The 20723-nt window shown below is 40.5% G+C and overlaps 1 protein-coding gene across 4 annotated transcripts in view; it reads left to right on the top strand.

Annotated features, from left to right (window-relative positions):
- The window catches only part of SCML4 (Scm polycomb group protein like 4), a 120696-nt gene that overhangs the window by 46328 nt on the left and 53645 nt on the right, over window positions 1-20723 (top strand). For 3 of the 4 annotated variants that reach the window (XM_049654094.1, XM_049654095.1, XM_049654093.1), the window contains one exon: window positions 11363-11577. The exons of the other annotated variant lie outside the window; for it this stretch is intronic. In XM_049654094.1, coding sequence (XP_049510051.1) covers window positions 11422-11577 — 156 coding nt within the window. In that variant the 5' untranslated portion in view covers window positions 11363-11421. The remainder of the gene's footprint in view (window positions 1-11362; window positions 11578-20723) is intronic. 4 annotated transcript variants of the gene reach the window in all.

The raw sequence follows: 20723 nt of genomic DNA, 5'->3' as shown, positions 1-20723 counted from the left end.
GTGGTCTGAAAATATGCACGCTATGGTCTCGATCTTTTTGTACTTACTTAGGGCTGATTTGTGTCCCAGTATATGGTCTATTCTGGAGAATGTTCCATGTGCACTGGAGAAAAATGTATATTCTGCTGCTTTAGGATGAAATGTTCTGAATATATCTGTTAAGTCCATCTGGTCCAGTGTATCATTCAAAGCCATTGTTTCCTTGTTGATTTTTTGATTAGATGATCTGTCCATTGCTTTGAGTGGGGTGTTGAAGTCCCCTACTATTATGGTATTACTATCGATGAGTTTCTTTATGTTTGTGATCAATTGATTTATCTATTTGGGTGCTCTCACATTTGGCACATAAATGTTTACAATTGTTAGGTCGGTCTTCTTGGCGGATAGACCCCTTGATTATGATATAACACCCTTCTCCATCTCTTGATACAGTCTTTATTTTAAAGTCTAGATTGTCTGATGTAAGTATGGCTACTCCGGCTTTCTTTTGTTGTCCATTAGCATGATAGATGGTTCTCCATCCCTTTATTTTCAATCTGAAGGTATCTTTAGGTCTAAAGTGGGTCTCTTGTAAACAGCATATAGATGGATCTTGTTTTCTTATCCATTCGGTTATCCTATGTCTTTTGATTGGAACATTGAGTCCGTTGACATTTAGAGTGAGTACTGAAAGATACAAATTTATTACCATTATGATGCTTGTAGAGTTGGAGTTTCTGGTGGTGTTCTCTGGTCCTTTGTAATCTTTGATGCTTTTGGTATTTATTTATTTATATATATATTTTTTCATATTTTCTCCCCTCAGAGAGTCCCCCTTAAAATTTCTTGCAGGGCTGGTTAGTGGTCATAAACTCCTTTAATTTTTCTTTGTCTGGGAAACTTTATCTCTCCTTCTATTTTGAATGACAGCCTTGCTGGATAAAGAATTCTTAGCTGCATATTTTTCGGATTCAGCACACTGAATATATCCTGCCACTCCTTTCTGGCCTGCCAGATTTCTGTGGATAGGTCTGCTGCAAATCTGATCTGTCTTCCCTTGTAGGTTAGGGACTTTTTTTCCCTTGCGCTTTCATGATTCTCTCCTTGCCTGAGTATTTTGTGAATTTGACTACGATATGCCTTGTTGATGGTCACTTTTTGTTGAATCTAATGCGGGTCCTCTGTGCTTCCTGGATTTTGATGTCTGTGTCTTTCCCCACGTTAGGAAAGTTTTCCGCTATGATTTGCTCACATAACCCCTCTACCCCTATTTGTCTCTCTTCCTCTTCTGGGATCCCTATGATTCTGATGTTTCTTTTTAATGAGTCATTGATTTCTCTAATTCTTAAATCGTGCTCTTTTGCCTTAACCTCCCTCTTTTTTTCTGCTTCATTATTCTCTATAAGTTTGTCCTGTATATCGCTGATTCTCTGTTCTGCCTCATCCATCCTTGTTGCCACTGCATCCATCCATGATTGCATCTCAGTTATAGCATTTTTAATTTCATTCTGGCTGTTTTTTACTTCTTTTGTCTCCGCAGAAGGGGATTCTAATCTATTTTCGACTCCAGCTAGTATTCTTATTATTGTAATTCTAAATTCTGGTTCAGACATCTTGCTTGTATCTGTGTTGGTTAAATCCCTGGCTGTCGTTTCTTCGTGCTCTTTTTTTTAGGGTGAACTCCTTCGTTTTGTCATTTTGAAGGGAGAAAAGGAATTAATGAGGTAGAAAATTAAAATTAAAAAAAATGAAAACTAAAAAATTAAAAACACACACACTCACAAAAATCGAATAAATGATGCTAGATCCTAGGTGTGTTTTGGTCTGGGTGTTGAAAATCATTTGACAGATTAGAGAAAAAAAAGGGGGGAGCAAGAAAAAAAAGGAAACCGTTTGAGAATTTGAAAAAATGAACACACTGAAGTAGACTAAAATGAGATGATGGGAATAAAATAGAATTTGAAAAAATATACATAAAAGTAAAGAATATAGTAGGAAAAATTAAAGAAAAATATTTTTAATAAAAATTAAAAATAAATATGAATTTTTTTCTTTTTATGTATTCAAGAAAAAGAAACAAAAATGAGAAAAAAGAGAAAAAAGAGAAAAAAAGGAAATCGTTTGAAAATTTGAAAAGGTGAATACACTGAAGTAGCCTAAAATAAAATGACGGAAGTAAAATAGAATTTGAAAAAATTTACACAAAAGTAAAAAATGTAGTAATAAAAATTAAAGGAAAATATTTTTAATAAAAATTGAAAATAAAAATGAATGTTTTCTCTTTCTGTATTCAAGAAAAAGGAAAGAAGTGTAAAAGAGGAAAAAAAAAGAAAGAAAAGAATAGATGGGCCTGCTAACAGATTGAAGTAGGACTGAAATTACTTCATTTTCCCCTAGAAGTCAGTCTATGTAGCACTTTATAGTCCATAAACTAAGCTGGCGGTGAGACTTGGGTTATGAACAGTGAAGTTGGCCTATGTGGGCGGGGCTCAGTGTAATGGCTCTTCTCTCCACTAGATGGCGCTGTCAGCCTGCTGGGGTGGATTGTTGTGGTGCTCGTAGGTGCGTATGTGCATGCGCAGGAGCGGTAAAAATGGCGTCACCCAGCTGCCCAGTCTGTTCTCCTGGATCAGCAATCGCGCACCTGTCCTCTGTCTTCAGCTTTTGTCCACTCCCTACTTTTTCACTCTCTGTGACCAGGCCCCAGGCAGTACCTCTCGCCCGAGTTTTGTCTCAGCTGCAGCTGTTTTCCCCAACCCTTTACTTCCAAAGGACTGCGACTTTGACCCGTTCCGCCCCTCTGCAGGAGGGTCTCACTGGGCAATGGCCGAATGAGCAATGGCCGAATACCGGCTGCACCCAGGAATGCTTGCTGGACCCTGCTGCTGCTGATGCCCAGAGACTGCGGTCAAGTGCCAGCCTGCCCCAGAAAAAGTTCGTGAAATAGTGTAGCTGCAGTATTTCAGGGATTATGGAAAATCACAACACACATCTGGCACCAGACTTCACCCTTAATGACCTTGTTCCTGCACCAGCATATGTGGCCATTTTCTGGGGTCTGCTGGGACCAGGTGGCTTCAAAAGTCTCTACCAAATGTCTTTCCAGCAGTGGAACTGCTTTCCCCCGTGTGGCCCAAGAACCTCCTGTCCCCCACTCTGTTCCTGGGGATTCACTCTTCCCACCAGAGCACCGCCAGGTATTGAGCTGCGGAGTTGCAGACTTTGCACTCCCCTTGTTTACAGTCTTAATGGAATTTAAACCCTCTCCTTTCTCCCTTTTTAGTTTAGTCCCTGCGGCTGTTTCCAATTTTCCACTTTCTCTCCAGCTGCTTTTGGGGATGGGTGCTTTTCCTGTATTCCCACCCCCCCACACCCCAGTCTCTGTCCTCTCTCTGCTCGCAAAAGCACCTCCCTTCCTGTGCCTTCTTGCTCCCCAAGTTCACCTCTCCATGCCGCGTACCTGCTGAATTCTGTGGCTCAGATTGTGCAGATTGTTCTGTTAATCCTTCAATCAGTTTTCTAGGTGTGTAGGATGGTTTAGTGTTGGTCTGGCTGTATTTCATGGATGGGAGACACACAAAAAACTCCCATGCTGTTCCGCCATCTTGGCTCCTCCCTAGACATCTTTCTAACTGCCTCTTCTCAAAGCTTTTAGAAGCAACAGAAAGCCGTTGATCCGGCTTCCAGTCTGGCTGGCCCACCCTTGTCCATGTGCTACCCAGCAACCCTGCACACACCTGCTCTATTGCATTTAGCTTATGCTGCCTGGGAAAACCCTAGCTCTGATGTTACCTTTTTGTGTTTCTCCTGCCACCATTCCTTCCAACTCTGTTAAAAGAACTGATTTATTTCTTCCTGCTGTTCCTATAGCATTTTACATGAAACCTCTGTAATACTGTCCATCTCACATATTATTTATATTTATGTATATTTATATATATCTTTATTTACCTGTTGTCCATCGTGAGTATCTTAGGAGATGTGTTTTATTTATTGTCATCCGTAATCCAAGTGCCTAACACAGTATTTTACACTCACTACATATTTAACAGGTATTTGTTGGAGGAATTAATAAATAAATGAGTGAATGAATGAGTGAATACATGAATACATGCCTCAGGATTGAGTTAGGTGACTCAGTGGTCCCATGCTATTGGTGTCTGCTTTCGACTTGGTAACTCTTGGTTCTTTACCTTGATGAAGCACCATTAGCCAGGACTTTGGTTTGTATGTATTAGATTTGCAAGGCTAACAGGTCAAATGTCCTCCCCAAATTCACAGACCAGATCTTAGTTCCTCTTGGTTCAATTGTAATAATTCCAGCTAAGCCTTGTTTTGATAAGAAGAGGGAGATCTAGGAAAGCAGCAGTAAATCACTTCATTTAATATGTCAAGCCAGGAGTTGACAACCGCTTATAGGGTATAACTAGAAGATTTATAGACCTGATGATTAGGCTGCTCTAGGGACAGAATCTTTTATGTTTATTAAAACTCTTTGCTCCAAGATGGCTCCCAAATCCGACCTGAACCAAGGCAGCCTGTATTTGCTGAAGTCTGCGATTGAAAGCAGAGAAATTCAGAGATACCATATAACACCTGCAAGATTTTGAGAGTTCTCAAGTGATGTACATATTTGGTTGTATCAGACTATGTGTTGGTGGAGAGGTTGTCTTCGGCAGCATTTGAGGTCTTTTAAGGTCTTTGGAGATGAGGGAAGTTGTTGGGGGAGGGCAGTGACCCAACTGCCACCTGGGGCCTCAGTGGCAGGGCTTGCAGGGTATCAAGGAGGGACCAGGGAGTGCACTGCTGCTCTTGAGAGCTGGTTCTCTCTTCCTGTCTGCTGTCTGTTTAGACACTCTTATTAGCTCCGAAATAACCTTCTCCATTATTTTTGGTGATGAGGTCCTTTTTTTTTTTTTTTTTAATTTTGTCACAGTTTGTTTAGGATGTTAGAGCAGTGGTCAGTGAAGTTCTATAGCTCAAGTGCCAAAACCATTAGAAAACAAGAAAACAAAAGGCCATTTGAAGATGCACAAATTTCCAAAAAAAAAAAAAAAAACCCCAAAACAACAATAACAAAAAACCCAACTTTCCAGACAAGGGAATTATTCACTCATTGTTTATTTTTCTATTTATGGTGTTTTTCTGCCTAGGGTTTAAAATATTCCAACAATGCAGAATGGTACAAAGACTGCAAAAATATCTTTCAATATCTGTCTGCCCAGAGACAACTACCAGTCTTTTGATGAAAATCTTTCCAAGACCTCTTTTCATGCTTAACACATGCAGACTTATCTCTATTATATATATACAAAGATATGAATAGAATCATAGCACATATGCTATTTTGTAGTCTTCAATGCAATTTTATATGTATACACACATTTACATTTATAATTTATGAATGTGAAATATTATATTCACAAAATATCCACTTTATAAATGGGAAATAATTTACTTAACTGGTTTTGAGAGACATTTTGATTGCTTTCAGTTTTTCACTATTATAAACAATGTGCAAAGAATACCCTTGGCCATATATCTTTGTGTTCTTCTCAGATGCTCTTCTTAGGACAAATCCTTAGGAGTAATATGGCTGGATTAGGAAGCGTGCATCTGAAAGTTAAGAGATTTTCAAATTGTCCTACAGAAAGGTTAGCCAATTTCCACCCCTACCAACAGTAAATGGGAATCCTCGTTCCTCTACTCCTCACCAGCATGAACTATTGATTGATTTATTCATATTTATCAATCTGATCAGCAATATGTGATATCTCATTGTACTTTTGGGGGAGGTTGCCAGTAAAGTTTAGAAGCCTTTCTTTTGATAATTGACCATTTCTTTTCTTCATTTCCTCCTTCCTTCCTTCTTCTCTCTGAATCATCTGAGTCCTTTGCCCATTTTTCTATCGCAGTATTTATTTTTATTTTTATAATTTGAAGTTTTTTGTATTAAGCTTTTGTTGGTCCCATATGTAGCAAACAGTTTTTTCAGATTTTCATTTTTCCTTCTGCATAATTTGCTTTTGCTGTATAAAGCATTTGAGTTTTATGTAGTCATGTCTATTAGTCTTTACATTTCCAAACTGCTTCCTGAATTTTTCACATAGTTAGAAAGTCTGCCTCCATTCCAAGAGTATTAAAATGTTGACCTTCATTGTCTTCAGTACTTCTTGTTTCTTTTTTTGAGGTCTATTTTAGTTTTAGTTATCTCTAGAATTAATTTCGCTCAAATAATAGTTAAATTTTTCTTTATTTCTTTAAATTTTTTTAAATGTTCATTTATTTTTGAGAGAGAGAGAGAGAGAGAGAGAGACAGACAGAGCATGAGCAGGGGAGGGGCAGAGAGAGAGAGAGAGAGACAGAATTCGAAGCAGGCTCCAGGTTCCGAGCTGTCAGCACAAAGCCTGACATGGGACCCGAACTCATGAACCGTGAGATCATGACCTGAGCCAAAGTCGGACGCTTAACCGACTGAGCCACTCAGGTGCCCCAAATTTTCTTTATTTCTAAGTGTCTGTTTTCCATAGCTCATTTGTTGAGATTTCCTGCACTGATATGATAAATGATCTTAAGTTTCAAACAAATGGAAACTTAACGTATGTTTAATTTCTGGCCTAGCTTTTCCATCAATCTGATTGCTTAGCCCTGTACCTTACTGCTGCCATTATTATAGTTTTATAATATACTTTAGAAACCAGGAGGGCAAGTCTCCAGTGGCCTTTGTTTTGTCCTTCTTTTCTTAAAGTCTGTTTGGATTTTTAATGTGATTGCACTTATAGGATGATTTAGGTGAAAATTATAGTTCAGAAATACCCATCTGTCCAATAACAGAATAATCATTTTTAAATCTTATTTTAAGGCATAAGTAGGATTTTTTTTTTTAAAAATATTACTTTCTTCATGTAAGTCCTACTTATTGAATTTCATGAAGTACTATGAAGGGTCCGAGATTTTTATCCTCTGCAAGCAAACAGGTCAGCCTACCACAATGTCATGGATATGGTAGAAGAAAAATGGCTCCCAGTCCAGAGGCACAGCAGGTGGTTTGTCTTCATGTTCCCACCTGTTTCCCTTGTCCAAGTTCCATGGTGATGATGTACATGCTGTGGGTTTGTGTCACAGCTGAGAAACTCTAAGCTCAGGAAATCAAATGAGAGGTCAGAATAACCTTCTGTGACCTAACTGATAAAAATGGGAGGAGTAAACTGAAGAAGAAGAAAGAGAATTCCAGGCAAAGGGAACTACATATGCAAAGGCCCTGTGGTGGGAAGAATTTTAGCAACTATAAACACCCGGGGAAAAAAAAGTCACTATGGTAATTCCATTGTTTTTCTGGCTCAGGGTGCCATAGAAAGCTAAGAGTGTATTATTTTCATTAGGATTTGTTGCTGTTCTTTATTCTTAAAGAACTTTTCTTCAGACACAGAGAGCCTCCTCATTATGGAAGACAGCCTCTTAATATATGTTTGAGTATTTTCCTTTTCTGTTAGTTTTTTGCTAATGCTTATGTATTTATTTGGAAAGAGGCAGAGAATGTGAGCAGTGGAGGTGCAGAGAAAGAGAGAGAGAATCCCAAGCAGGCTCTGTGCTATCAGGGCAGAGCCCATTGTGGGGCTCAATCTCACCAGCTGTGAGATCATGATCTGAGCTGAAATCAGGAGTTGGAGGTTCAACCAACTGAGGTACCCAGGCACCCCCTTTTCTATTAGTTTCGATCTTTTCATTAAACATCTGATAAATGGTCATTGCCTATCTTCCATAGTTATGTTCTCCCTAAAAAAAAAAAAATCCCATCTTCCTTGTTTCCCCTGCATTCCAAGATTGGGACCCTTCCTTGTTTTCAGTATTAAGTATTCAGTATTTGTTATTTTTCCTTTTTTTTTTTTTTTTTGGTTCATGTCTTAGTTTTGGAAAAGGACATTTTTGGAGACCCTGAACTATTGTCACCATCATTTCCAAAGTGTCTGAGTCTGTTATTAAAATACCACTTTGTGTTTTCCCCTAACTCTTTATAATTATTCCAAGGAGACTTTCAGAGAACCCCACATAATTAAAATAACCTCTTCAGTTTTTAAAAATCTTGTTACTTAAAATTGCATTTACTCGCATATTAAAATATTGATTTGTGAGAAGGAATTGAAAAATAGTATCTTCTTGATCAGTGGATGAACCATCTCCAAGTATTTCCCCAATTACTGTAGTGCCTCGTGTGCCACCAATAATAGTTCACTGTTGGGGCACTTGAGTGGCTCAGCCGGTTAAATGTCTGACTTCAGCTCAGGCTCAGGTTGTGATCTTGCCGCTCGTGAGTTCGAGCCCAATGTCTGGCTCTGTGCCGAAAGCTCAGAGCCTGGAGCCTGCTTCGGATTCGGTGTCTCCCTCTCTCTCTGCCCCTGCCCCATTCACGCTCTGTCTTTCTCTTGAAAAAATAAAATAAAATAAAAACATTAAAAAAACAAAAAAATAATAGTTCATTGTTGCTCCGCTAGCATGAAATTCATTAATCAGATTTAGTTTTCAGGAAAGCTCCTTCATACCCTAAGATAGATGCACTTCCAGTAAGGAAGTGGAAAGTCGCACAAGTCCTGTTTTTTTCCTCACAGTAGAGGAAGAGAATTAGAACAACAGAAAAGCTCAGTTTAAAAGATGGCTTTTTTTGAGGTGCCTGGGTGGCTCAGTCGGTTAAGTGTCTGACTTTGGCTCAGGTCATGATCTCACAGTCCATGAGTTCAAGCCCCACATTGGGCTCTGTGCTGACAGCTCAGAACCTGGAGCCTGCTTTGCATTCTGTGTCTCCCTCTCTCTCTGCCCCTCCCCCACTCACACTCTGTCTCTCTCTCTCTCTCTCTCTCTCTCTCTCAAAACTAAATAAACATCAAAAAATTTGTTTAAAAAGATGACTTTTTTTGTAGGAAATTTTTTTCTAAAATTTTCTAAATTTTTTTTCTATTTTTTTCTAACATAGTGAGAAATTTGGGGATAGTTCAGCATAATTTTGAGGGATACAAATTTTTAGGATAATATGCTAATTAGTCACTGGTCCTTCACTCTTCAAAACCTATTCAACAAGAAGACTTTTGTGAGGGAGTATCTAAGTTAGCAGAGGATCACAATTCACCAGGGAAGTAACGCAGCCAACTGAGCCTTCAAAAACAGGAGGAAAGAGATTCAATGCCTTCTCTGGACCTGGGTTTTCTCTTATTGACTTTTGATCTTAATGTTAGATACATCACTGACCTTGTCCCTAGAGGCAAAGTAGAAAGGTAGAAAAACCTGTCCTAGACTAGAAAAAGAAATCCCATTTCCAAAATCTGTAAACTAAAAATGGAGAAGCAGACACTTGATCATGATAGCTCAAAATGGGACTCAGATCAAGTTCCACACAGCAAAGATCTTACTGAATAAATTTTGGTGGGTTTTCAATGTTTTGGGAAGCCGCTTTTTTGAAAACGAGTGTTTGGGGTATTTGTTGGCACTGGGGGATGTTGACAGTAAGTCTAGAAATGGAATGATTCCCTTTGTTCACATATTGATGGGTTTATCTTCATTGATTATGATTCATTGACTGTAAGATGCCCTTGATAATATCACACCTCATTATTTCATGTACCAAGAAAGAAAAATTGCTCCATACAGAATTTGATGTGCTTGCAATGCTTTAGGGTGCATTGTGATTTCAGAGATGTTATTTTGTAAAAAAGTGTGCATTTTAGAATCAATGAGACATGGTGTTTTTCTTACACAAAAACAAGAAAAATCGACATCCTCAACAGCTTGTCTATCTACCTGAAATACCTAACAATAAACAAATTTATGCTTTAAAATTCTATGTGCTAGGTATGATATTTCCAAGAGCAATCAATATTATTGAGTGGATACCATTAATATTCAGAGAATTAACAAACTGAACTGACATTTGTAAAAGATGCCCCAAATTTCCCGTCATGTTTTAGGATATCAAATATCCACTATTTGATATTTTCCTTCCGGAGCAAAGCAATCTGGTTCCTACAGTGGCTGCCCAGACCTGGGGGGTAGGGACCACTTCCATCATCTTTCCGAATTTTTCCTGTGGCCTCTTGAGCAAAAGCTTCTCATTTCCAACTGTTGGCTACCATTAAGCCTCAGAAATGAGTTTTGTCACCTAACATCATCCCTGAGTTAGAGTGTAGAGTTCTTTCTGTCCGACTTGTTACATTTCTTAACATTCAAGGAAATCTGACCCTTGAGCTCATGATACTGCTGAGCTCCCTGGGTTGGAGTTGATCAACTACCTCTTGCTGCAAGATTTAGTCAACTCTACCTGAGAGAGCTTATCATTAGTATATTTTTTTTAAGTTTTATTTATTTTGAGAGGTAGAAGAGGGACAGAGAGAAGGAGAGAGAGAATCCGAAGCAGGCTCCGAGTTGTCAGCCTGATGTGGGGCTCGAATTCATGAACTGTGAGGTCATAACCTGAGCTGAAGTCAGACGCTTGACTGACTAAGCCACCCAGGGACCCGTGTCATCAGTATTTTTAATGCTATGAATATTATAGCATGTGGGGTATCTGTTTGGGGGAAAGGATGTGTCCATAGCGAACAATTACCAACAGTTCTATAGTCTCTGCCACTTACGTCATTTCCTTTCACTTTTTTACCACATACATTTTTGCATAGTGGAGATCATTTTTAAGCACAATTTATGAGACGCTTTTTCATTCAATCTCATGTTGTTGAAATAATATGGTTAAAGACTTTTAACCAGGTGATTGTTTTGTTCTGTAGATAATGTTAACTATTCCCCTATTGCTTGTTATTTGGGCTCCATCCATTCTATTTTTGCAATTCTAAAACAGGCTAAAATGAACATCTCTGTAGGTAAATCCCTATCCGCATTTTGACCGAGGGACATAACTTTAATACAATTGATTTGTACCGTTACATCCCTTCCATGGGAAAAATAAAGGTCATAACAATTTATAACCCAACCAAAGGGGCAGGAGCGAATGTGAGGGAATAGTTGTATTTATCTAATACTATTGTCGAATCACTTCAAGGTTGAACGAAGTGGGGAAACTGAGACACACATTGATAAAGTCGTCTCGTTGCTGGCAGCACTATTGGTTGCATTTGGAGCTGGGAATCTATTGTCCTCTCCACCTAGACAGCATCTTCCCTGCTTTGTTATAGCCCTGTGGAAATTTGCTCTCCTTGAAATGATCCCAGAACTCCAACAGCACTGTAAAAACTCCTAGTGGTGCCTGGCTGTTTTGTATTTGGTCTTCCCCTCCAATAAAGGATAGGCATGGCCAAAAACACCAAATGGGATACATGTTTGCCTTGCAAACCAAACAAACCCTTCTGTTTTTGTTTTGCTTTGTGTCTGGACTAATTCTTAGCACCTCTTCTGCCTGTGAGCGATTTGTCACTTCCTTCTGTAAGACTGGCACCAGCAGACATGCAGTCTCAGAGGATCCCGGGGAGAAAGCGAGGCCGACCCCCACTGCACTCAACACCTATGAAGATGGCAGTGCATAACCTTTATTCTGCTTCAGCTGGTTCTTTGCCAGCAGCGAAGATCCCAAAGAAAAGAGGGCGGAAGCCTGGGTACAAGGTACGGCTCCATCATCTCCTTTCTCCACGGTGACATTGGGCTGGGGCATGGGTGCTTGGGCAGAGCCCCACCGCAGAATGTGAGGAAAGGCTGGGAGCTGGGTAACGACAAGATGAGAAGTAAGTTTCTCTCAATGAAGTCTGTGACAGACAAGGCCTCATTGTTACAGCGGGGCCCACATTGCATGCTGTCCCCGTCGTGTGCATTTGTACAAGTGGAGAAAGCAAATTGCACCAGATGGGGAAAGTTGTAAGGCGAGCAGATTTTAGGGTCATAGCTAAACACACATTTTAAGACTTGCATTTAAATTAGTGTTTCAGACACTGAATTTTCCCCTCACTGTGCCTACTAGGGCGGCGCTCAAAGCCACTTTCCAGAACTCATTCGTCATTTATTTTAGTAAAAGCAGATGATGTTCCTGAAACACTTAAATTAATAATGCGTGCAGCCTAGTGTCAGAGGACATAGAAGAATTTTCCCAAACAGAGCCTAAACAAGGGGGACTCATCATGAAAATTCAGGGTGTTAATTCATAGTTTCCTGCTTATAAAAAGTGCTGACGTCAAGTTTGGCTTCAAGGAGGCTATCAGGCAGAATTAAAATCCCGTGACCCTTGGAAGAATTAACAATTCAGAGTGGCAGGGGGTGGAAAAGAAATTCTCTGATGTAATTGCAATCACATAAAGCAATCTGAACCAGAGGAGGGAGAGCTTCTCCTCCAAGATGTTTTTGAAGAGGCTACTAGAGAAGAAAGACTATTGAGTTCATTCTCCACAAGACTTTTGGGCATTAGAAAATGAGCTTCAGAAGTTTTCCTTCCTTTATTTTTTCTTGAAATAAAGAGCTTATGTTTCTATCTTGAGATCTGAATACTCAAACCAAAATGCAAATTGGCAATTAACTCCCATATATTTAGGAAAATGTATGGAAATCATTTCAGGTCAGCAGAAAGACAAAGCTTCCGGAAGAATCGGTGATGAATTCAACCTTTACCCTTTGGTTCTCCGCAGTTCTTCCAACTGCTGGAAAATAAAAACAGGAGGTAGGGGGAAGGTGACTCAAAGTTGTTTGGGGGTCATGGGTTTTAGTAAAAGAAGCTTTTACTCAGCCACCTCATGAAGTAAACTCTTCTGTCACTGGTTACTTTTCTAACAAAGAGAGCCTCCTCTTTCTCATGGGCACTTCAGCTTCAGCATTATTTCTCTGAAGCCTGCACAGGGCAGGCCCTCCCAGCTCAGCTACCTGCGCCATTGCTGAGGTCTGGGTATTGAATCTGGAAGGACGGAGCAGGGCAGCCCTTCTGTGAATAGAGCCAGAGAGCAAGTCCAGGATCTGAAGAAACACACTGAAAACTTCTCTCTCCTATTTGGCCTTTCTCCTACTCCCCTGGGAGCTGTGACCCAAGAATGAAAATTACCAACAGACACAGCATTTCTAGGGCCAGGAAAAATGGGAATTCAGTCCATGGAATGAGCCCGACTTGGCAATTTTCCTGTCTCCTAAAAGGGGCAGTTTTCAGGGCTCCTAACACTCAGAGACACATCAAGGCAGGAAGAAAGCTTTTGGAATGGTTAGCTGACAATGTAGGCCCTGCACATGGCAGGCAGATCTCATGTCCATGCCTCACAGGGCTACTTGGCTAGGGGCAACGGGCCACAGCTCTTCCTTGAGTCCATCTTCCATGTATTTGGGGAACTGTGTGGGAATTATTTCAGGCCAGCAGCTCCCAGACAGCTCCCCAAGTGTTCAAGAACACCTCCAAACCAGGTGCTAGTCTGCCGGAGTGCTGACTCCCTCGTGGTGACATGAGAAAAATAAGAACCGTGTGCAAATCTTCGTAGAGCTAAAATGATTCCACCCAAAGGATCATCCTTTATTCTGAAATATCTGCTTCTTACTCTTTTGGCGTTAGAGTTTGTTTTCTTTTATTTAATTGTTGTATGTTGTCAGGATTTGGTAATTTAAAAAATGTCCTTACTTCGCAAAATAAATTTGGCAACCAATTAAGTCTCTCCAGTTTTTTTTTTTTTTGACAATTTCTTAGACCCAGAAGCCCCCTTTTACCGTTAATGAAAAGGTTTTAATTGTGGAGAAGCCACCGAGGAAACTGTACAGTGTTGTTCCATTTACCAAATGGCCACTAATTTGGCAATTTTAACTATCTGAGACACAGTTGGGGAGCCAGAAGTTGTTAAAAAAGAAGCCCTGAGCAAGCGAAGTAAGATATTACTTGGTGTATCCTTAAAGATCCTGTATTTAATTGTTAAGAAAATGCTTCCAAGCCCTCCTTCAGAGTCTATTTACCTTTATTGTAGATGCATTTCTTACAAGCTCTATTATAGTGATTTAATAGTCTTAGATTTGAAGGAGAAGATATTTTGGGGAAGAAGAGTGCCCACACAGCTGGGTACTGAAAGTATAATAATGATTATTGTTATAATTAAATGATGTTTTATTAATAATACAGAACAATAACAAATACAATAACATTATCAATATTATAAAGTAGTGAAGAACAATTTTGTCATTTCAATAAAAACATCATTATGGCATATTCATCCTAACAATACTGTCATAACGAAGTAATCCGTGTTTGAGCCTTTGGAAGGTTCCTGAGTCTTGAGGATGCCTGTTGTGCTGACTGCATCACAGATCTATGCTGGTTGACATTTGTCACCTCTTGCCTGGCGCTCTCCCAAACTGCACTCTCGATCACCTCTGTGCCCAGCACAGGTGGAAACTCTGTCTGGTCCAAGAATGGGCACAAGCCTCTCCCTTTAAGATCCAAGCACAGCTGACACAGGCTGTGATGTTTAACCCTTTCTCTGAGTCTTGAGAATAATATGAGTGAATTGCAGGCAGAAAAGGAAGAATTCAACGGGTAGTCAGATGTGAGTGCTCCAGAGTTCATAGGTCATGCCTCCTCCCAGGGCCCATCTGCCCATGCCTCTTGGCCCAGGCCTGCAGCCACATTTCTGGGGCATGCTCACTGCCAGGAAAGCATCATTTTATGGCCTTACTGCCTCCTTCTCACCCCAGTCGAAGAAAGCAAAAACCTCTTAACATCATATTTTCTCTGAAGGGCCCTACGCCGACTGCCATGAAAACAGCCTTCTTCATTATCAAACAGAATTTACATCTCAGTTTGAAGCATCTGCTATTGGTTTAGTTCAGAGACAACCCAAGGTCAACAGATAGATTTTCCTCATATTTCGTGACTAAAAAGACTATTAAGGTCTTTTTAAAGAGATAAAGAGAGTCTGCATCAAGAAAGAGCCCTAGCTTCTATTCTGTACCGGCAGCTGATTGTAATGTCACCTAACAGTGGGATTTCCAGCTTCTGTGTCTTTATGATTGGGATTATGATTTAAACAGGAAGAAGAAAGTGCTGGGTTTTAAAAATAGCTGTTTGTCCCCTACACATCATCATCATCATCATCACCATCATCATAATTAATACTAATAGCAAGAATAGTCGTATATAACATTTATTCAGCACTTCTGTGTTTGAGGCTCTGGACCAAAGCACTTTGTGTACATTTTCTTATTTGAACCCTGATAGTGAGGGAGCTAGAAAAACTGCAGGAATTAGGTATGAGTGAACCAAGTCCCACAGCCTGAGGCTGCTTACTGTTGGGCCAGAAGTCCTCTAGACCTTGGCAATCTCTTTGCATTATTGTTCAGAATAGTAATTATGCTTTCCCATTTACTCTTTCCAAATTATGTCCTGTCTGCTCTGTTTAATGAGCTTAGAAACATGTAACATGTTTAGAAAGAAGATACTCTGTAAAATATTAAAAACAAATGGTTAACATGTTCTGAAATGTTGGTAATTGTATCATTGAGAATATAAATCCAGCTGCTGTGACAAAGGGGAAGCAACAGTGGCCTAAAGAAGAGGAAGCTAACTTCTTTCTTATGTTAAAAATCTGGGAAGCCCATCTGAAAGTGACATGATGCCTCCATGGTGTTGGGGACCCAGGCTCCTGCTCTGTTGTCACTCTGCTCCTCTTAACACAAAGTCCCTACCTCATGCTATAAAATGGCTCCTCCAGTTCCCTCTTTCCTGCTAGTCTAGCCAGCCAGATGGAGGCAGAGCTAGTGGAGGCATGTCTTTCCCCTTTAAGGACTCAACATTCAAGGCTGCACACACGCCTTACACTTGCATGCTGCTGGCCAGAACCTAGTCACTTGGCCTCACTTAACTCCAAGGGAGGTGGGGCAAAGCAGTATGGGGTGATCAGGTGGCTGGCTAAAATTCAAAGATTGCATTAATAAAGAAAGAAAGGAGCGTGGATATTTGGGAATAACCAGCAGCCTCTGCTAAGTACTTACAGAACAGTCTTCTGTTACTTAGAAAATTTACTCTATAAAGAGAGTGATTTTCTAATAAACATAAGGAAATGCAACATTATGTTTTTTTTTTTTTATTTTGAGAGAAAGAGAGAGAGCACACATGCACGAGTCGGGGAGGCGCAGAGATAGAGGTAGAGAGAGAGAATCCCAGGCAGCCTCCGCACACGAGGCTCAAACACAAGACCCTGGGATCAGGACCTGAACTGAAATCAAGAGTCAGACGCTTAATCGACTGAGGCACCCACGTTCCTCACAACATTATGTTTTATTCCCTCTTTTTTATTGTCATCCTTTTCTTCCCACCTCCCAACCCCCAAAAGAGTATGTGTTCTTGGCATTGTGTAACAAGGAAGTCAAATTCACAAAACTCTCAAGTAAGAAAATGTTCAAACTTAAGCAGAAAGCGTTTTGTTTGTTTCAACACTTGTTTAAAGTCTCTTTCTAAAATGTGTTTTCACAAAAACTGTCAAAATGGCTTTGATGATTCTTTGATTGTCCAGATCTTATATTGTCTTAGAGTCATATTTTGGAACACCAAATGTAGCATGGTAGTATGCAAGGGAAGAATAGATACCAAATAACCCTTCCTGTCCCTGTCTTCAAGGCCTCCCCTTGCTGATGGTGGGCTTGGTGCCCCACCTGTGCCCCATGGAGGAAAATGATTACACAAGCACAAAAAACAGCACCTAGGGTAGGGACTATCTCTCCTGTGGCTTTCTATTACCCTCCAGCCCCAACGCCAGGGCTGGAGCAAGGGCCAAGGTTGAGGTGCAATGGTGGGCGTGAGGTGCAATGGTGGGCGTGAGGTGCAATGGTGGGTGTGAGGCCCTCGTGTGCTGGTTTATGATTCCCCGCAGCGTTCTGAGTGTAACTCGGGCATGAATGCTAGTCGATGTTTCCAATTATGTTAAGAAGTAAGGGAAATGTAAACAGTGAAGTTGTATATTGGAATTCTGCTCTTTTGTTGAGAATGGGATAAACTTCTTCACGAATTTATCGTGGACGGATGATAGTTTGTCAAAAAAAATAGTTCAGTTTTTTGTGCTATTCACGGTGTCACAGCTACAAAGAAGGCACACTTTTTTTTTTTTTAGTTTTATAAATGAGTGTTTATTTTTTTTATTTTTTTTTTATTTTTTAATATATGAAATTTACTGTCAAATTGGTTTCCATACAACACCCAGTGCTCATCCCAAAAGGTGCCCTCCTCAATACCCATCACCCACCCTCCCCTCCCTCCCACCCCCCATCAACCCTCAGTTTGTTCTCAGTTTTTAAGAGTCTCTTATGCTTTGGCTCTCTCCCACTCTAACCTCTTTTTTTTTTTTTCCTTCCCCTCCCCCATGGGTTTCTGTTAAGTTTCTCAGGATCCACATAAGAGTGAAACCATATGGTATCTGTCTTTCTCTGTATGGCTTATTTCACTTAGCATCACACTCTCCAGTTCCATCCACGTTGCTACAAAAGGCCATATTTCATTTTTTCTCATTGCCACGTAGTATTCCATTGTGTATATAAACCACAATTTCTTTATCCATTCATCAGTTGATGGACATTTAGGCTCTTTCCATAATTTGGCTATTGTTGAGAGTGCCGCTATAAACATTGGGGTACAGGTGCCCCTATGCATCAGTACTCCTGTATCCCTTGGATAAATTCCTAGCAGTGCTATTGCTGGGTCATAGGGTAGGTCTATTTTTAATTTTCTGAGGAACCTCCACACTGCTTTCCAGAGTGGCTGCACCAATTTGCATTCCCACCAACAGTGCAAGAGGGTTCCTGTTTCTCCACATCCTCTCCAGCATCTATAGTCTCCTGATTTCTTCATTTTGGCCACTCTGACTGGCGTGAGGTGGTATCTGAGTGTGGTTTTGATTTGTATTTCCCTGATAAGGAGCGACGTTGAACATCTTTTCATGAGAAGGCACACTTTTAAGTTTAGTTTGTGTTTTTACCGTTTTCTCCATCACTCTCTTAAGTCTGTAAGTCAACAAAGTAGTAAAGTCAGCCCTAATCCATAGCATTCACCAATTTCCAAGGTGGAGATGTTCCCAACATGCCCAGGTTCAAGGCGCCAAGATGACATCTAAGGACATGGTGTCGGTATTGATAATAAAATAGTTAGACAGTGATGAGTTTTGAGTATCTATTACCTTGTTTTGAATGTATTTTAAATTAATTCTCTGGAAGCATATATACTTTAATGTTTAATAATCACCGTGTTTAACAACTTTCAATATTCCTGAAAATATAAGTCATCCTTTGTGTACAAGCCGGCTCCAGCCTCCCACTGCTCTGAGCTCCTCTATGCACATGATGCCTGTCACTGGACGTGCTATGTTTCCTCTCTCATCTGCAGGGCCGACCCCACTCCTGCTGATGCAGAGAACTTGGCCTCCTCACCAGTTTCTGTAAGAAACCCAACCACACCAAGCATTCCTTGAAATGTGTGGTCTCTATCAAAGATTGTTGGGGTCAGAGGGCGTAGAGACAGCATCCCATTAAATAATTCTCACAGATAGATGCATTCTTCTGAATTTCCCTTTATCAAGTGTTTGTTTGTTTGTTTTCCCTTTTCTTTGAAAAAGAAAGGGAAATTTTCTTTTCCCTCTCGCTTTTCTCTCTCCTGGTACCCATGGAGTACCAGGTTCATCATCTCCTCTCTCAGCTTCCCTCGGTCGGGAGGAAATTAAGCCATTCTTCCCTGCCCTCGGCAAAGCAGCAGCCACCCAGGCCTCTCACCTCTGCTCTTCACCAGTTTCAGTGGCTGCCTGGGTCCAGAGAAGAATCTGAACCCAGCACAGAGATGGTGGGAGAAAGCTCCAGCATCCTCACCCTATCTCCACCATGTTTGTACTTCTGAAAGGCCCAAGAGAGCCAGCCCATTTCCCTCCCACCTTCAAGCATCCCTTTCTTTCTTCACTGTGATGTAGGCAGTTTATTGTATTGGGGTACTTTTATTTTCTTAGAGAAGCTCAAAGATAGCTTAGCTAGGATCTCAGATTTAACTGAAGGGCATGTTGCCAAAGCAGGCCTCCAGGCCAAGGGATACTGGCCGCTCCATCCCTTAGGTGTTCAATCTCTCCTTCAAGTGCAGGGAGAAGAATGTATGGGTAGACCCAGAAACAGGCTGACTCCTAGGAATGGGATTAGGTCATTGGCTACAACCTTCTTGTTGTTGGAACTGATTTGCATTTCTAACAAGCAAGTTTTTAGACTAAAGTCTGAGGTTAAGCACAGTGAGGTATTGAGTTTTCCCTAACTCTACTCCCACAGCATCTCATCAGAACCCTGGGGGAGTTTTATGTGGAGAAAGAGGGTGAGTCTAAAGGAGGAATGTGCCCCCAAGAAAAGCTACGGCAGGGACATGAACAAAGTTATTCTCAAGTAGGGCTGTAGAGGGGAAGGAAGGGAGGGGGGACATGATTTTTTTTTTTTTTAATATGGTATATTGGTTTCCTAGGGCCACTGTAACAAAGTACAACAAACTGTGTGGCTTAAACAATAGAAATTTAGTGTCTCACAGTTCTGGAGGGTAGAAATCCAAGACCAGTCTACACCTTTGCTCATAGAAGGCCTTCTTCCTGCATCTTCACATTGTCTTCCCTCTGTACTTGACTGTTTCTGTCCAAATTTCCCCTTTTATAAGGATACAATCATATTGGATTAGGGCCTACCTTAATGACTTCATTTTAACTGATCATCAGCAAAGACCCCATTTCCAAATAAGGTCACATTCACAGGTCCTGGGAGTTAGGGCTTCAACATCATTTTGGGAGACACATTTCAACCCCTAACATCCAGTATAATAATCTTTGCCTTTTAACTAGGCATTTAGTCCATTTATGTTTAAAGAAATTACTGATAAGTTTGGGTTTAAATGTATATTTTATTTTGTGTGTTCTATTTATCTCATTCATTCTGTGCTCCTTTTACTCATCTTTCCTGCCTTCTTTTGGATTTTTTTTTAGGTATTTAAATTTTTTTCTACTCATTGAAAGTTAACACTCTGTTTTCTATTGAATTACTATTCGGCTTGTGGTAGTATCTTTTCAGAGATTCTGCACACTCCCCTCATTGTCAGGTGGGGGTGGGGGTAAGGTGGGGCAAATTTACATCTGGCTCATCTTTATCCTGAGGTTGTAGCCCTTTGGGTGAGCCCTGAGCTCCATAGCAATTCCTGAGGCCTAGATTTCACTTATATATTGGCCTGATAATTCTTTATATATTATTAGCCCCTCTGTACTTTCATTAACCTTATATTTTATCCATTACTTGTGGTTGTTTTCAGTTGATCCAAATAACCTAGTTTTATTTTTTTTAAACATCTTTTTTAAATGTTTATTTTTGAGGGAGAGAGAGTACGAACAGGGGAGGAGAAGAGAAAGGGGGAGACACAGAATCTGAAGCAGGCTCCAGGCTCCAAGCTGTCAGCACAGAGCCCGACGTGGGGCTCAAACCCACCAACCGTGAGATCATGATCCGAGCCAGCATCCGATGCCCATCCGACTGAGCCACCCAGGCGCTCCAAATAACCCAGTTTTCTATATTTTCAGAAATAGAATTACAAAGAAATTTAGGATGCCACATTTCTTCTATTCAACATTCAAAACATGGCACTGACACTGGTTTTTGTCTCAAATTCTATGATGTTTTCAGAAGTAGTCTAATGCAGGGTATATACGCATTATGGATTAGAAGAGAACTTAGAAACCAACAATCGACCCAATCTAATGGCTTTGGAAGATGAAGCCGGGAAGCACTGAATGAGTTGCTCAGAGTCCCATGTG

This window comes from Panthera uncia (genome assembly GCF_023721935.1).
Source record: "Panthera uncia isolate 11264 chromosome B2 unlocalized genomic scaffold, Puncia_PCG_1.0 HiC_scaffold_24, whole genome shotgun sequence".
NCBI lineage: Eukaryota > Metazoa > Chordata > Mammalia > Carnivora > Felidae > Panthera > Panthera uncia.
The sequence above is the reverse complement of the archived record's forward strand: the minus strand, read 5'-3'. Positions and strand labels throughout refer to the sequence as shown.